Source organism: Amphiprion ocellaris, chromosome 24, assembly GCF_022539595.1.
Source record: "Amphiprion ocellaris isolate individual 3 ecotype Okinawa chromosome 24, ASM2253959v1, whole genome shotgun sequence".
NCBI lineage: Eukaryota > Metazoa > Chordata > Actinopteri > Pomacentridae > Amphiprion > Amphiprion ocellaris.
The window spans coordinates 4,426,748-4,440,085 of record NC_072789.1 but is presented as its reverse complement, the minus strand read 5'-3'; the positions used below and the strand labels follow the sequence as shown (position 1 = coordinate 4,440,085).

General features: G+C 37.7%; 2 protein-coding genes across 4 annotated transcripts in view; both read left to right on the top strand.

Annotated features, from left to right (window-relative positions):
• The window catches only part of appa (amyloid beta (A4) precursor protein a), a 36,571-nt gene extending 29,766 nt beyond the window's left edge, over positions 1 to 6,805 (top strand). For both annotated transcript variants that reach the window (XM_023280539.3, XM_023280540.3), the window contains 4 exons: positions 35 to 88; positions 2,172 to 2,251; positions 3,767 to 3,913; positions 4,395 to 6,805. In XM_023280539.3, coding sequence (XP_023136307.1) covers positions 35 to 88; positions 2,172 to 2,251; positions 3,767 to 3,913; positions 4,395 to 4,496 — 383 coding nt within the window. In that variant the 3' untranslated portion in view covers positions 4,497 to 6,805. The remainder of the gene's footprint in view (positions 1 to 34; positions 89 to 2,171; positions 2,252 to 3,766; positions 3,914 to 4,394) is intronic.
• Positions 6,806 to 6,986: 181 nt separating this feature from the next.
• Positions 6,987 to 13,266, top strand: atp5pf (ATP synthase peripheral stalk subunit F6). Of its 2 annotated transcripts, XM_023280565.3 has the most exons (5): positions 7,043 to 7,085; positions 8,520 to 8,634; positions 10,537 to 10,706; positions 11,240 to 11,364; positions 13,087 to 13,266. In XM_023280565.3, the coding sequence occupies exons 3-5, from the start codon at positions 10,537 to 10,539 to the stop codon at positions 13,113 to 13,115; spliced, it is 324 nt and encodes a 107-aa protein (XP_023136333.1). In that variant the 5' UTR covers positions 7,043 to 7,085; positions 8,520 to 8,634; the 3' UTR covers positions 13,116 to 13,266. The 2 variants fall into 2 exon arrangements, with proteins under 2 accessions (XP_035808837.1, XP_023136333.1); XM_035952944.2 differs by lacking the exon at positions 8,520 to 8,634 and having other exon boundaries at positions 6,987 to 7,085.
• Positions 13,267 to 13,338: the final 72 nt, after the last annotated feature.

The following is a 13,338-nucleotide window of genomic DNA, read 5'->3' as shown; positions in this document are numbered from 1 at the left end:
AGCATAAAAAAACCTAAGCTTTTTCTCTTTCTAGTCGAACCAGTGGACTCTCGCCCCAGTCTTGACAGAGGCATTCCCACACGACCAGGTTGGTGCTGTTGTTAAAAAAGTTACATGTGGTGATTTTAAATATTTATATGTTTAGGGCTCCAGATACTATACTGTAATCTTCAAAGCTCGTCAGTGTTTGCTCACTGATGTGTAGAGATGGGTCTTGATCGAAGAATGTACCCTCTGCTGGCAACATTAGCAGTTTTGTTGCATTGTTTTGGTGGCCATGTATGAGTCACTGGTGAATAATGGTTGCAAACAGCTGATTGAATTTTAAATGTATTGTAATCTCTACTCCTTCGTCAGTAAAAACCTGTTTCTCATTAATGGAAGTCCTTAGTTTTGATCGGCAGTCCAAAAAATATTCATTGCTCTCTGTTTCTCCCTCAGTCCTGGTTTTCCATGTATTAATAAAGGATTTTTTGTTTTTGAAATCAGAGCGCCTGGGTATTTTTTGGACTGCCATTAAACAGAAATGGGACTGTAATTTTTTCTCCACTATTTCCTCTGACACCTGGACCTATAGCTGAGGAACACTTGATTTTTATTTTTTCTGTTTTTCTTCTACAAACACTAGTTCATTTGGGAGCAAGTTACCAAAGTATGTTCGATCTGCAGAATCCCTCTCAGTCTTTAAGAAAGGACTAAAGACCCAGCTCTTCACTGAACCCCTTTGCACTTGACAGATGGCAAAAAAGAAAAAATATATGAATAAATAAATAAAAATAAACATCCTATTACCTCCCTGTAGGCACCAAGGTCCTATTACCATACTTGAACTTGTTTTATGGTTGTTTTCTCCTAACTAGATCCTTGCTTGTGTTGTATCTACTCTCAAATGTATGTTGCTTTGGATAAAAGCATCTGCTAAATGAAATTGTAGAATTGTAGTTTCTTGACCCAGTGCAGTACTCGCTGTTTTTTTTCTTCATGGTCTTGGTTCCCACTTTTTAAAAAGTCACCCTTCATAGATGTTTTTTGGTTCTAGTGGCTTTAATAAGAGTTCAGTTTTCATCCATTTATGCTTTATTGATCAGTTGCCTTTATCTGTGACTTTTAATATTACAAATAACTTTGACTGATTAGAGTATATTAGATAAGAAGGCTTTATTAATCCCCAACAGGGAAACTCATTTGCCACTCATCCGAACAATAAAAACAACATAGACATTACAAAAACCACTAACAATTATTGACACTGCATTCAGAGTACACAGCAGTTCAGTAAAAATAACCACTGGAGATATGATTTACTGCTGAACAGTGCTAAGGATCTATATGAAATTTAAATGTATTCATTAAAAACTCTGACCTTCTGAGTGATTTAGAGGCATCACTGATCGCTTACTAAGTGAGTTTCAGTTCAAACTGTATTGCAGCAGCCTTCAAAACACAAAACTGCTAATGATGTCTTAAAATAAAAAGAGAAGCCTAATATATCACGAAAAAGGGCTTTTATCTGATCCGCATTAATAAAGTAGTCACAAGTTAAAAACACTCTCTGAAGGGCACTGTATCAGAAAATGGTGTGAGTTTCTACGGTTCCCTGTCAGTGCTTGGTAACCATTGAATATTATCTGTTTTCTTGACATTTGTCGTCTTGAACCCTTGAGACACATCCAGCTGATGTGTCTATCCTATCATAAACAACTTTATCTTGCAGCCACTTTTGCATGTGACCTTTAACAATGATAACTTTGTTAAAGCAGCTTCCAGGCAAAATATAAAGCAAAACATATTTGTTCAGCAAGGCTAAGGTCTTTTCCTAAAATACACATGTATTGTTTTGAAGTACACACTCGAGGTAAAGCCAGAACAGTATTTTTCCATTCTCTCTCCGTCTCTTAGCCATTCGTTGCACACAGCCAGTTCCACTTGACCTCCATTAAGGTGCAGGTGCGGCTGTTAACAGATTTGCAATGCAGCTGCAGGTCTATGCATACTGCATATGCTGTCCTATATGTGCTATATCCAATTCATATTGCTGCTACATCCAACACCCAGCTGTCCGCTGCACTTTAGTCAGTGAGTCTGACTTCAGCAAGTGTGTCTGTGAGAGAGTGAAAGTGGCTGAGTGTCACCATCCATAATAGATTGTGCTTTTCTTTCTCTCGCCAAAGAAGGTGAAGCTATTCCTGAGCTGCGGATGGAGACGGAGGACAGACAGAGCACCGAATATGAAGTTCACCACCAGAAGCTGGTAAACAAACACACACACCAAATGCAGCTCACTGTGAAGCAATGCAGATATGCAGACTCATTTGAAATTCACTGATCTGAATAAACATGCAGGCTGCTTAATAAGCATCAGGAAAAAGACACACACACACACACACACACACACACGCATAAAGATGCATTTTACTGACACATGCAAGCTTGCACTCTGCCCTCTCTTCACCATAAGCACACACACAGGCACACAAATCCATGTCTCCACTGTGTCCTCCTGGTAAACTCCCAAGGTTGTCACCGTGGAGACAGGTGCCCATGGAGACAACCACGATTATGTGTGCGTCACACTTGTATTTGCTATTCTCTAAAATCCACTGCCCTCCAATCACAGTAAAGTTTTGTGCGGCTCCTATCAGTCAGTATGTTGCTGCTCTACCAGAAGTTATCGTACTAAACGTTACATCGTTCTCCAAGCCCAGTTGTGCACACAGTCATTCATCTCATCCGCTATTGTAACTCCAGCACAAAAAACCTCAATTCATCCTCTCACCTAAAGGCTTTAATCCCATAATCCCTACATTTTATTACATATCACATTTCTTGCATTCACAATGAGCAGTCAGTGTGTCAGGCTGCCTCCTTAACATGACTCCTTAATTTGATATTCACCTTAGCACCAATCAGCATTCTGCAGGATTATTCTAGAGAAGACTGAAATTAAGTCCCCACTCACGGCAGTGTTTGACACAAGCAACGGTGCTGAGGTGTCAAGATGCATTTTGTTAGAAAAGCTGCAGTTTAATGGTGCATTTTGTGCAAGTACACAAGGTTTCTGTCTCGTTATCCCTGCTGTTATCAGCATGGTTGGAGGTATCACGAGTTGTTTTCCTCCCTTCAGAAGACATTTGCATCTATTTATTGCTGTAATATATGAAAGATGGGTTCCAGTGAGCTCCCTAATCTGTAGCAGAGAACCTCTCATTCGGCTTTATTGTTTAAAATCACGAAATGTGTTGCACTTGAGCTGACTCATTCTGCATCAGTGCTCCTCTGTATTGTACTCCGCTTTCTGTAAATCACATGGCAGAAATTATTTCCACCAGGAAATTACCCCTTAAAAATAAGTCCCGCCATAACTTTTGTCATCTCCATGTGTACTTAATGTGTCGTGTCTCTGTTCTTTTGAAACACTGCGGTTATTTTCAAGCTAAATTAGACTATGAATTGATAAAAAATGACAAGAACGGGAACATTTTAGGAAATGTAATTACACACAGCATGCACTGCAGAATGATTTAATGTAAACTGGAAAGAAAAATAAGCCAACGGGCTCTAATGTTAAGTGACACTAGTGTTCCACTCATCACATCAGAATAGCAGGTAGCAGACCTCATTGGGTTCACAACAATGCATCACTTCAACAGGAGAAAGAAGATAAATATGTAAAAAAAAAAAAAAAAGATGTATGTTTTGTTGTTGTGTTTTTTTGCCCCATGGCTGACTGATCACCCGACCCCTATCTACCCTTCAACTCCCACAGGTCTTCTTCGCAGAGGATGTCGGCTCCAACAAGGGCGCCATCATCGGCCTGATGGTTGGAGGCGTCGTCATAGCAACCGTGATCGTCATCACCTTGGTGATGCTGAGGAAGAAGCAGTACACCTCCATCCACCACGGAGTGATCGAGGTGAGAAACAGCTGACCTGTCTGTTTGTTTGTGTGTGTGTGTTGTGTACAGCAGTCAGTCTGGTGTGTGAGGATGATGCTGTGCACACACGTGTCGGTTCAAGCTGTTCTCATGTAATGTGTCAAAGTATATGTGCTGTTAAAGTCTGAAAAAGTATTAAGAATGTAAAGCAGGGATGCTACACTGTGCAAAAAAAATGTTTTTAATTCTATCTGTTTCATGAATTCAATTAGATTAATAGCCGTTACCAATTAATTTCCTGCTTTCCTCTTTCTAATTATCTCCGTTTCAGGACTTCCATTAGTCGTTTGATTAAAAAAAATATTGTAGCCTCGGCAGCCTCGTTTCTTTATTTTTGTAAATTAGTCTTTAAAAAATCACTTCCCAGCAGCATTAAACAGGTCTTAAAATGCAGATTGGCTTTACATTGGTATAGATGTGTGTGTAACCTCCCCCCTCTCTCCTTTTGGCTCCCCTCCAGGTGGATGCTGCTGTCACCCCTGAGGAGCGCCACCTGTCCAAGATGCAGCAGAACGGTTACGAGAACCCAACCTACAAGTTCTTTGAGCAGATGCAGAACTGAGGAGAATGTCACACGTACACAAACATACACACACACACACATACACACAACAAAAACATCTCCATCACGCACCTTCCCTCCCCCCATCCTCCCCCTTGACTGGTCCCATGTCTCCAAAAGGCAGTGTGGCTTAGATCACTGAGTGACTGAAATAGTCAGTTACGAGCATACAGAGCGACTGTAGCCGGGGTTTCTTTCATTTCTGCCTGGGCGTACGCTGCGGCCGAGCCAGTTTGCACCAAGTTTGTTCACTTTATTGGAGCCAGACGCCTTTTAATTAAAGAAAGGAGTTTTTATATGTTGCTCCGTCTGGGCCTGCTGATGTATGGGGGGGTGAGAAGGCCCCGCCCAGGGCATCGAAACAAACCCGCTCTCTGGGGAAAGAAGCACGTCCTCTCCACACTGATTCAGGGCCAGTGTATAGTTGGGGTTTTTTTTGTTTTTGTTTTTTTTTTTGGTTTGGGACATTTTAGATTGTGTAGGCAAATCTGACCTCTGATCAGTCGGGTTACAGGTGCGTGCTGACCTGGTCCTCATTTATAAAACCTAGTTGCATGCAGAATCATTTCAAATCAACACGCAGACGTTCATTTGTTTGGATCTTTGTAATGATTATAGAATGAGATATGTGCTTAAGTCAAGCAACATGATTTATTATAAATGAGGCCCAGTGTTTCCCCATCTACTGCTACACTACTGCACTCTCTCTACAGTCTACACTGGAGTATAAGTGAGCCTCCTCCTCCCCCTCCATCCCTCCCTCCCTCCATCCTCTTTTCTTTGCGCATTCTTACGACAGCTGGGCTGTGTTTAGTCACACAAGGCTCTTAAAGATAACTGGAGATGCTGAATGATGAATATGTTGACGACGACGGTAGTAATTATGTATTCTGAATGAGCTGTTTTTATTTTAGAGTTTTTCTCTTATCGTTTCCAGTTTTGTTTTTCAAAAAAAGAATGAAAACAGAGCCAAAAAAAAGAGTCAACCGATGTAAAGTCCTTTTTTTAAATTACGCGTAATGTTACTGAAGTAATGCTGAAGTCTTAGCTGTTCCTATGTAGTGCATGACAACAATGACAACGGGATTCGGAAAAACAACGGAAAAAAAAAAGAAACCAAGATCTTGACGCTGCTCTCTTGAGATCCTTTCTCACATATAGATTGTCATTCTAGCAAGATTGTACATTTAGTATCTTCTCGTGATCACGTGACTTCAAACAATGATGAAAAATATATATAAATCTAGATCAACGAGCTCTGCTTTGATATCATGTAAAAATACACATTTAAAAGAGATCTGTGATTTTTGGAATTTAAGTGTTTTTATTTTCAACCTGTTACTTTCCTGAAGCTACAGGAGGGGCGCCGGCTTCATCTTCGTTTGTATATTATTCTCATCCACTGAAATATATTGTGTTGAAAATCCTCATGTGTAGGGGCTCTCAGAAATCACTCCCATTAATTATTTTTTTTTTTTTTTTTTGCTTTCAATCTATGTTGCTGTGTTCTTTGAAAGGGGCTTGCTGTGAGGAGTGAAGGCCAGGAAGGAAGACGTGAGGGAATGGGGAATGGGTTGGGATTATCTGCGTGTACGTGTTTGTGTCGGTCTGGTGTTTCGTCCAATTGTAAGCCAACGCCGTCTATTTTTTGGGGAGGGGGTTTGTAGTCATTTTTGCTTTTCTGCGGATAGACAGGTGGAGTGCCAAGTGGAGGAGGGGGAGGAAGGAGGGGAGAGGTAGAGAGGAAATGACTTGCAGTTCCGGATGGATAGCCAGCCAGCCAGGCAGGCAGTCTGTGTATATATAATGGATTTTCACTTCCCTCTGTACCTCCCTTCCCCTCCCTCCTTCGCCTCCCTTTCTCTTCAGGCGTGCCACTCGCCTCCCTGCCATCCACTGCACACTTTGACTCCTCGTACAGTCGATAGGTGTTCACCATCAAGTCGAGGGATCAGATGTGAGTTGAGAATCCCCCCCATTCATCCTCATCCAGTCAGCTCATGTTTAAGGTCTGTCACCACGAGATGCAGCGTGACCTCTCTCACTCTGTTGACACGTCTAGCGGTGAGGAAATGGCGAGTGAAATGTACATACGGAGGCTGCAGTGGTATTTCAGAGGGTGCTTATTAGAAGCCCAACAGAGGGCAGTAGAGTAGAAGAGGAAGCCGGATTTTCTTTCTTATCTTATTTCTGTGGGTTATATATTGGTTTTGTTTTCCACTGTGTAATATTGTGCAGGCCATTTGCATTGACTGGGAAAACGCTTTCTACACTGTATTCCATAATAAAGTTTTGAATGTACATACAAAGGGTCTGTCTCTGTGGGTTTGTTTTTTTTTTTTTTTTTTTACATTAAAGAATCTAAAATGCATCCTCTAGTTTAATAAATCTTGTTTATGTCTGGTTTTAAGTATAAAACAGGTAATCAATGTGAAAAGATGCACCTGGAAGGGGATTTTCATTTCATCTTTGCTTAGTAGGTCGGAGGTCAGACAGGAAACAGCCGAGTGGAGCTGACAGGGATTCAGCGAGTTGCTCAAGGACACGTCAGACGTTCCCGACAGATAAACCCAGCTCGTCTTGTGAAAGGTAATTGCACAGAACTGAAACTAAACTAAATTTTTTTTGATATGTTAACTGTTTTCTGCTTCTAGATAATCTTCACAGTTACTCCTCCTTCAAAAAATTCATGAATTGGGGTCTTTTTGTTATTGCATCCACATAAATCCTGCCCCTTCAACTGGCAATTTCAAATCACACATTTATAGTTTGCATTTTACAAACTTTGTATCTTCCCTCTCTTGTAGTTTCTGCTTCTGCTTGCTTTTATCTCTCTGGTATTTCTGGTTGACTAAAAATAACATAAAATTTAAACAAAGTCCATATGGGAACCAGGGAGTCATTGACTTTATTGAGTTTTTTTTAATGTGTTTGTAGGGTCATAAATTCTTCTTAGTCTGGTTAATCTCCATAATGGACACTGTAGGGCCTGAATATTTACTATAGTTAAAGTTGTATTTTATATAATTATTATAGGGTTTTATACCTTATATTTTAATTACTCTGGTATATTTAAATCATAAATAACACAAAAAAGTATTTGTTTTTCTATTGGAAAGCACTTTGGCTGTTGCTTTAAATGTGCTATTTAAATAAAAATGACTAAATTGCTAAGCTTGAGTGGGAATTGTAAAAAAACAAAAAGGGTCAATATATAATAGCAAAAAAAAAAAATCAACATGGTTGCCTATAACCAAACACTACATGGCACTTTTACAGAAAGATTCTTCAAAATATTATGTATACAATTGAGTAAAATTGAAATTTTAGGTGGTTATTAAATTCAAACATTTATTTAGTTGGCATTTTAGTGACATCCAGTTATTTTTTATGAAAAAAACGAGACACAAAGTGACAAAGTGAGACACGAAACAATAAAATCGAAACACAAAAGGTGGCGCAGGTCATGTAATCTGGAATTAATACGCTTCCTTGAGGTGTTTTTGTCATGGCTAACTTAGTTGAAAGTGATTTCTCGGACACAGATACAATTTATTATTTTCCATATAAAATTTGATATATTACCAAACACGAAATATCTGTCATGATTATCTCAAAAAGAACACAGTGAAAATTTTTTTGGAATAAGCTCAGTTTATTATTGCTTAGCTAATTAGAAAGTGGTTGTTATTAAATTGGGGCAATTATTTAGTTGACATTTTAGTGATATCCAGTCATTTTTATTAACAAGTGATTGTTTCCATAATAAGTATGGAATTTGTAAAAACATGATAATAATCAACATAAAAAAAACAGTTGTTTTTACTTTTAATAATAATATATGCAAGATGTATCCCATGGACTTATGTATTGACCCCAAAAAACTGAAGTGAGCTCTGGGAAAACTGCGCGCTTCTTTAAAAATAAAACGACAAAATAAATAACAGATGTGCTCCAGTGGTGCAGATAAAAACAAACAGGTTTGTCAGAAAATTACAACAACAACAAACATTTATTTTTCAGTTCAGAAACATTCGTCTATACTTGGGGTCATCCGTCGCTACGTCAAGTCAAACTACGCCACCTACCCACAATCCACCGCGGTCCTCCTCATTTGGATCTGAGTGTCAAATCCAAGGTGAGTTCGGCGTCTGCAAAGAAACGCTGTCAAACATTTAACTTCGCCCCGTTTACCTATGCTTTCCGTTGTGTTAAATTCAGGTCAAATTAGTGCGTGTAATGTTATAACGCTTCTGCGCCACAAACGCCGCACAAAGGAGAATGTTTGAAAGTTTCGCTGCGTCTGCTAATGCTATGATAGCGTGTTAGCATTAGCACTCTGTTAGATGGGTGAATGAAGCTAACAGCTCGCGAGCTGTAACCTAGAACGGAGCTTAGTTTGCATTATTGCTGTGTTTTTTTTAATATTACCTGTAAGTTAACGTTTTCTAAAGTTGTTTAGTTCTTGGGAAAATTGGTCTCAGTTAGCTGGTGTCCGTTTGTTGGCGTCAAAAGCAGCGGATATCAACTAGTTGTTGCTAAAGCTAGCTAGTTAGCGCTAATGTTGATTGTCTACACCTGTGTAGCAGCGCGTCCTTGTATGAAGATTAGTAAGTGATTGCGTTCTTTAAATTGTATTTACTTCAAATAACTGTGCGTGTAGCTATTATTGGAAGATATAGAATATGAAAATATTAACGCAACATGCAAATTGTCTTCTTTTAGATACAGAGACAAAACTAAAAGTTTTATTTCAGTAATATTGTTTTGAAAAGAGATTAGTCCATTGTACATGAAAAATTTTTGAGACAAATTCTTGATCACTGACTTAATTCACATCCTACTTGAGTGTGGCTTTAAAACACCAGATAGTGTGACCTCCACACACACAGTTTTAACCACAGACTACAAAGGTCACCTTAAAATTCAACTGTTCTCAAATGACACAAAACCACAGATGATATAAGAAAGAGGAAAATGGATTGTTGGACTGCTGGCAGGTCAATTAGAGCCACAGCACTCTAAAATGTCCAACGAACCACTTAAAATCTTTGACATGATGCTTTAGATGGATTTATCTGACAGTGTAATCCTGTCCCCCATAATATCCACCAACTTCTCCAAGGTTTTCAGGACTTCTCCAAGTCAGCTTGAACAACTTCATTAACTGAGTCACAGACAGCTGATGATGTCCCGACTCTTGATCTGCCTGCTTTCATTTCCAATATAGTTGTACTTGACTGTTTCATGACATCCATTCTGTGATAGAGATGCTGTGTGTTGAAACAACAAATAGTTATTCCTATATGTTTAACAGAAGTAATATTTAATAAGTTATATGAAGCCCATGTAGTTTTCCTTTGAGTTTAATATCAAGCTATTTATGTCTTATACAAATGATACGGATGAGTCACCTTGACGCTGTAAAACCCACTATTGCAGAAATACAGCATCAGTTTTATTTTTTAAATATTATTTTCCATTTTCCATATGTATTTGCAAATTTTTTTCTATATTTGTTTTATATATACATATTTTGTTTTTTTGTTTTTTTGCTCATTTTCTTCTATATTTGGGTTTATATATTATTATTTATATTTATTAGTTTTATTTCATTTTTTGCAGATTTTTTCTATATTTGGGTTTACATATATTTATTTTTTAAAATTATTTTTTCTTGCTATTTTTTTCTATATTCGGGTTTTTATATGTATACACGTTTTCTTATTATTTATTTTTTGCTTTTTTCTATATTTCATATATGTATATTTTTTTCCCTCATTTTCTTCTATATTTGGGTTTATATATTGATATTCTTATTGTTTATATTTTTTAGTTTTATCTTATTTTTTGCTATTTTTCTTTATTTGGGTTCATATATATATACATACATTCTATTTTTTGCTCATTTTTTCTATATTTTACATATATTTTTTTTTTTTTTTTTTTTCTCATTTTCTTCTATATTTGGGTTTATATATACTTGAAAGTTATATTTCGGTCTTACAGGGTTAACCTTATTGGCTTTTCCCTCCCTCAGATGGCACTTCATCGCTTGTTCCAGCTGTCCTCCGTGCTGCGCTCCGCCGTGAGCCTGACTCTTCGCAGAAACATCGGCATCTCCGCTGTCATCTTCAACCGGGCCAAGGAGCTCGACCCCGTCCAGAAATTGTTCCTGGATAAGATCCGTGACTACAACACCAAGAGCAAGTCAGTAGATACGACAAAACTCCTGCCATTTAAACGCATGAAATACCACAGTGAAAAAGTTCACCTAGCAGGCATGCAGCTTGTGAAACATTAACCTGAAATGTCCTTGAAAAACTAGAGAAGTTACTTTCTGGCTGCCAGCATGCATCCCATTTACAAACACTAGGGCTGAACATTGAAATGCAATATTTTTGAAATGAATATCAACATATCAAGCCTTTAATGAAGGTAAAATGTGCCAAAGCATACCATTATAAATGCAACGTTGTGGGGCTATGAATCATTATCTCTAGACATAAGGAGACATGCTCGGTTGGTTCAGACCACAGCATTTTAAAGAATATTTCAGTGAAAACAAAATGCAAAAATGATGATTCTCATGAAAATCGTGACTTAAATCGCAGCTTCTGTCAAAGTAACCCTTACCGCATGTCCTTCAACTCCAACTAACACCCATTCAGATTGCATCTCCTCCACCCATCGCTGTCCTGCTCATTAGTTTTGAACATTATTTGCTGCCTTGGCTCTCTCAGGGCTTCTGGTGGAATTGTGGATGCAGGTCCGGCTTACCAGAAGAACCTGTCTGAAGAAGTAACCAAACTGCAGAGGCTATACGGAGGAGGAGACCTCGTCAAGTTCCCTGACTTCAAATTCACTGGTGAGTTTGGGCTCAAGTTCTTGCACTGTGTTGAGTGTCTTTGTTCCAGTTGTTCCTAGTTGTTAAGACGACAGGGTCGATATATAATTGTGGGAATTTTTGTATCATAGTTGACATTATTGCTGTTTTCAAGCCTAAAATCAACATGGCCGCCTATAACCAAACACCACATGGAATTTTAACAGAAAGATTCTTCTAAATATTATATATACAATTGAGTGAAATTAAAATTGAAAGTTATTTATAAAGATATTGTAGCAAACCTGTTGACATGTGATAAATCCACTCTTGTTTCACACACTACTATATATTCAATAACTCAGAAAGCCTTGGACTCTGGCCAGTCTTTTCTTCAGGAGGAAATGACATCATGTGGAGCAGGTCATGTGATCTGGAATTAACATACTTTCTTGAGAGGTGTTTTGTAATGAATAACTTAGTTGAAAGTGATAGGATTAGTTATTTGTCATCTAAAATTTGATATGTTGCCAGAAAAGAAACATCTGTCATGATAATCTCAACTTAATAAAAAGAACACAATCAAAACAAATTTTGAATAAGCTCATTTTATTATTGTTTAGCTAATTAGAAGGTGGTTGTTATTAAATTGGGATGGTAATTTGTTGACATTTTAGTGATATCCAGTCATTTTTATTAAAAACTGACATAAATCAACACAAATGAGACACAAAATGAAAAAAACAAGACAGAAAACAACAAAATTGATACACAAAATGACAAAAACAAGACAGAAAATGACAAAATTGATACACGAAGCAACAACAAGAAAGAAAACAACAAAAATGAGACACAAAATGACAAAAACAAGACAGAAAACAACAAAATTGATACACAAAGCGACAAAAACAAGACAGAAAACAACAAAAATGAGACACAAAATGACAATTTTGTTGTTTAGCTAATTATAAGGTGGTTGTTATTAAATTTTGACGATTATTTAGTTGACATTTTAGTGATATCCAGTCATTTAAAAAAAAAAAAGTATGCAAGATATCCCATGAACTTCAAAAGTCCCTCAATTAACTAATAAATGTTCTGTGTAGCAGTTGGAATGGATCACATTTACAGCCTAATTAGGTTTTTCTTAAATATTGCTCAACATAAATGACAAATATAGGATTTTTTTTATGCCAAGAAATGCGGCGTTTATAAATAGTGGTTAGTTACGTCACAAACGTTCCATTATTAATGTGACATTTGTGTACCGAGTCGTAGTTTTCAGTGACCTTTGCCATCTGATGTTCAGAGGAGCTCCTTTATGTCATAGAAAGGCCTGTTTTTTGAGCTGCAATACTGGAATGACAATTGGATGTGCTTATTATGCAATAGCTGTTCTTTTTTTTGTTGTGTTGTTTTTTTTCCTGACTCCCCATGATTTATTTATTTTTTGTTCTGGCTGAGTTTAATAGCTCCCCCTCCATAAATATTTATTGTGAGGAGACACGCTGTGATTTGGGTCTTTGTCTGTGCCTCTGTAAATGGCAGAGACGGTGACACTTATCAAAGAACGACAACTTTTGTTTGAATTTGGTTCAGTGGGCTTGTGATGAGCTGACTGCTGTTTGTTTTTGCAGCTTTTCCAGATGTCACATGTAACCTTTGATATCGTATCGTACAGCTGCAGTATTTCAAAAATTAGAAAATTCCACTCTCCAACAACTGTCACTAACAATGCTCTTTTTTTATGGTTTTGTTTTCCAGACCCAAAGCTTGACGAAGGAGCCAAGTGAATGATGTCCATGTTGTGTATCTCCTACATGTCGCAAATATGTTGTATTTAATAAAAAAGATAGTGGATTGAATAAAAATGTACTGGTTGTCAGTTAAACCACACGCAGTCTCTCCACTGTACGATGACTAAATAAAACCACATGTGCTGCCTTTTCATGTCCTGCTTATAAAAATACAACAGACGAGAGCCAAATTAAAGGAAAAACCAATGTGTCTCAGTGA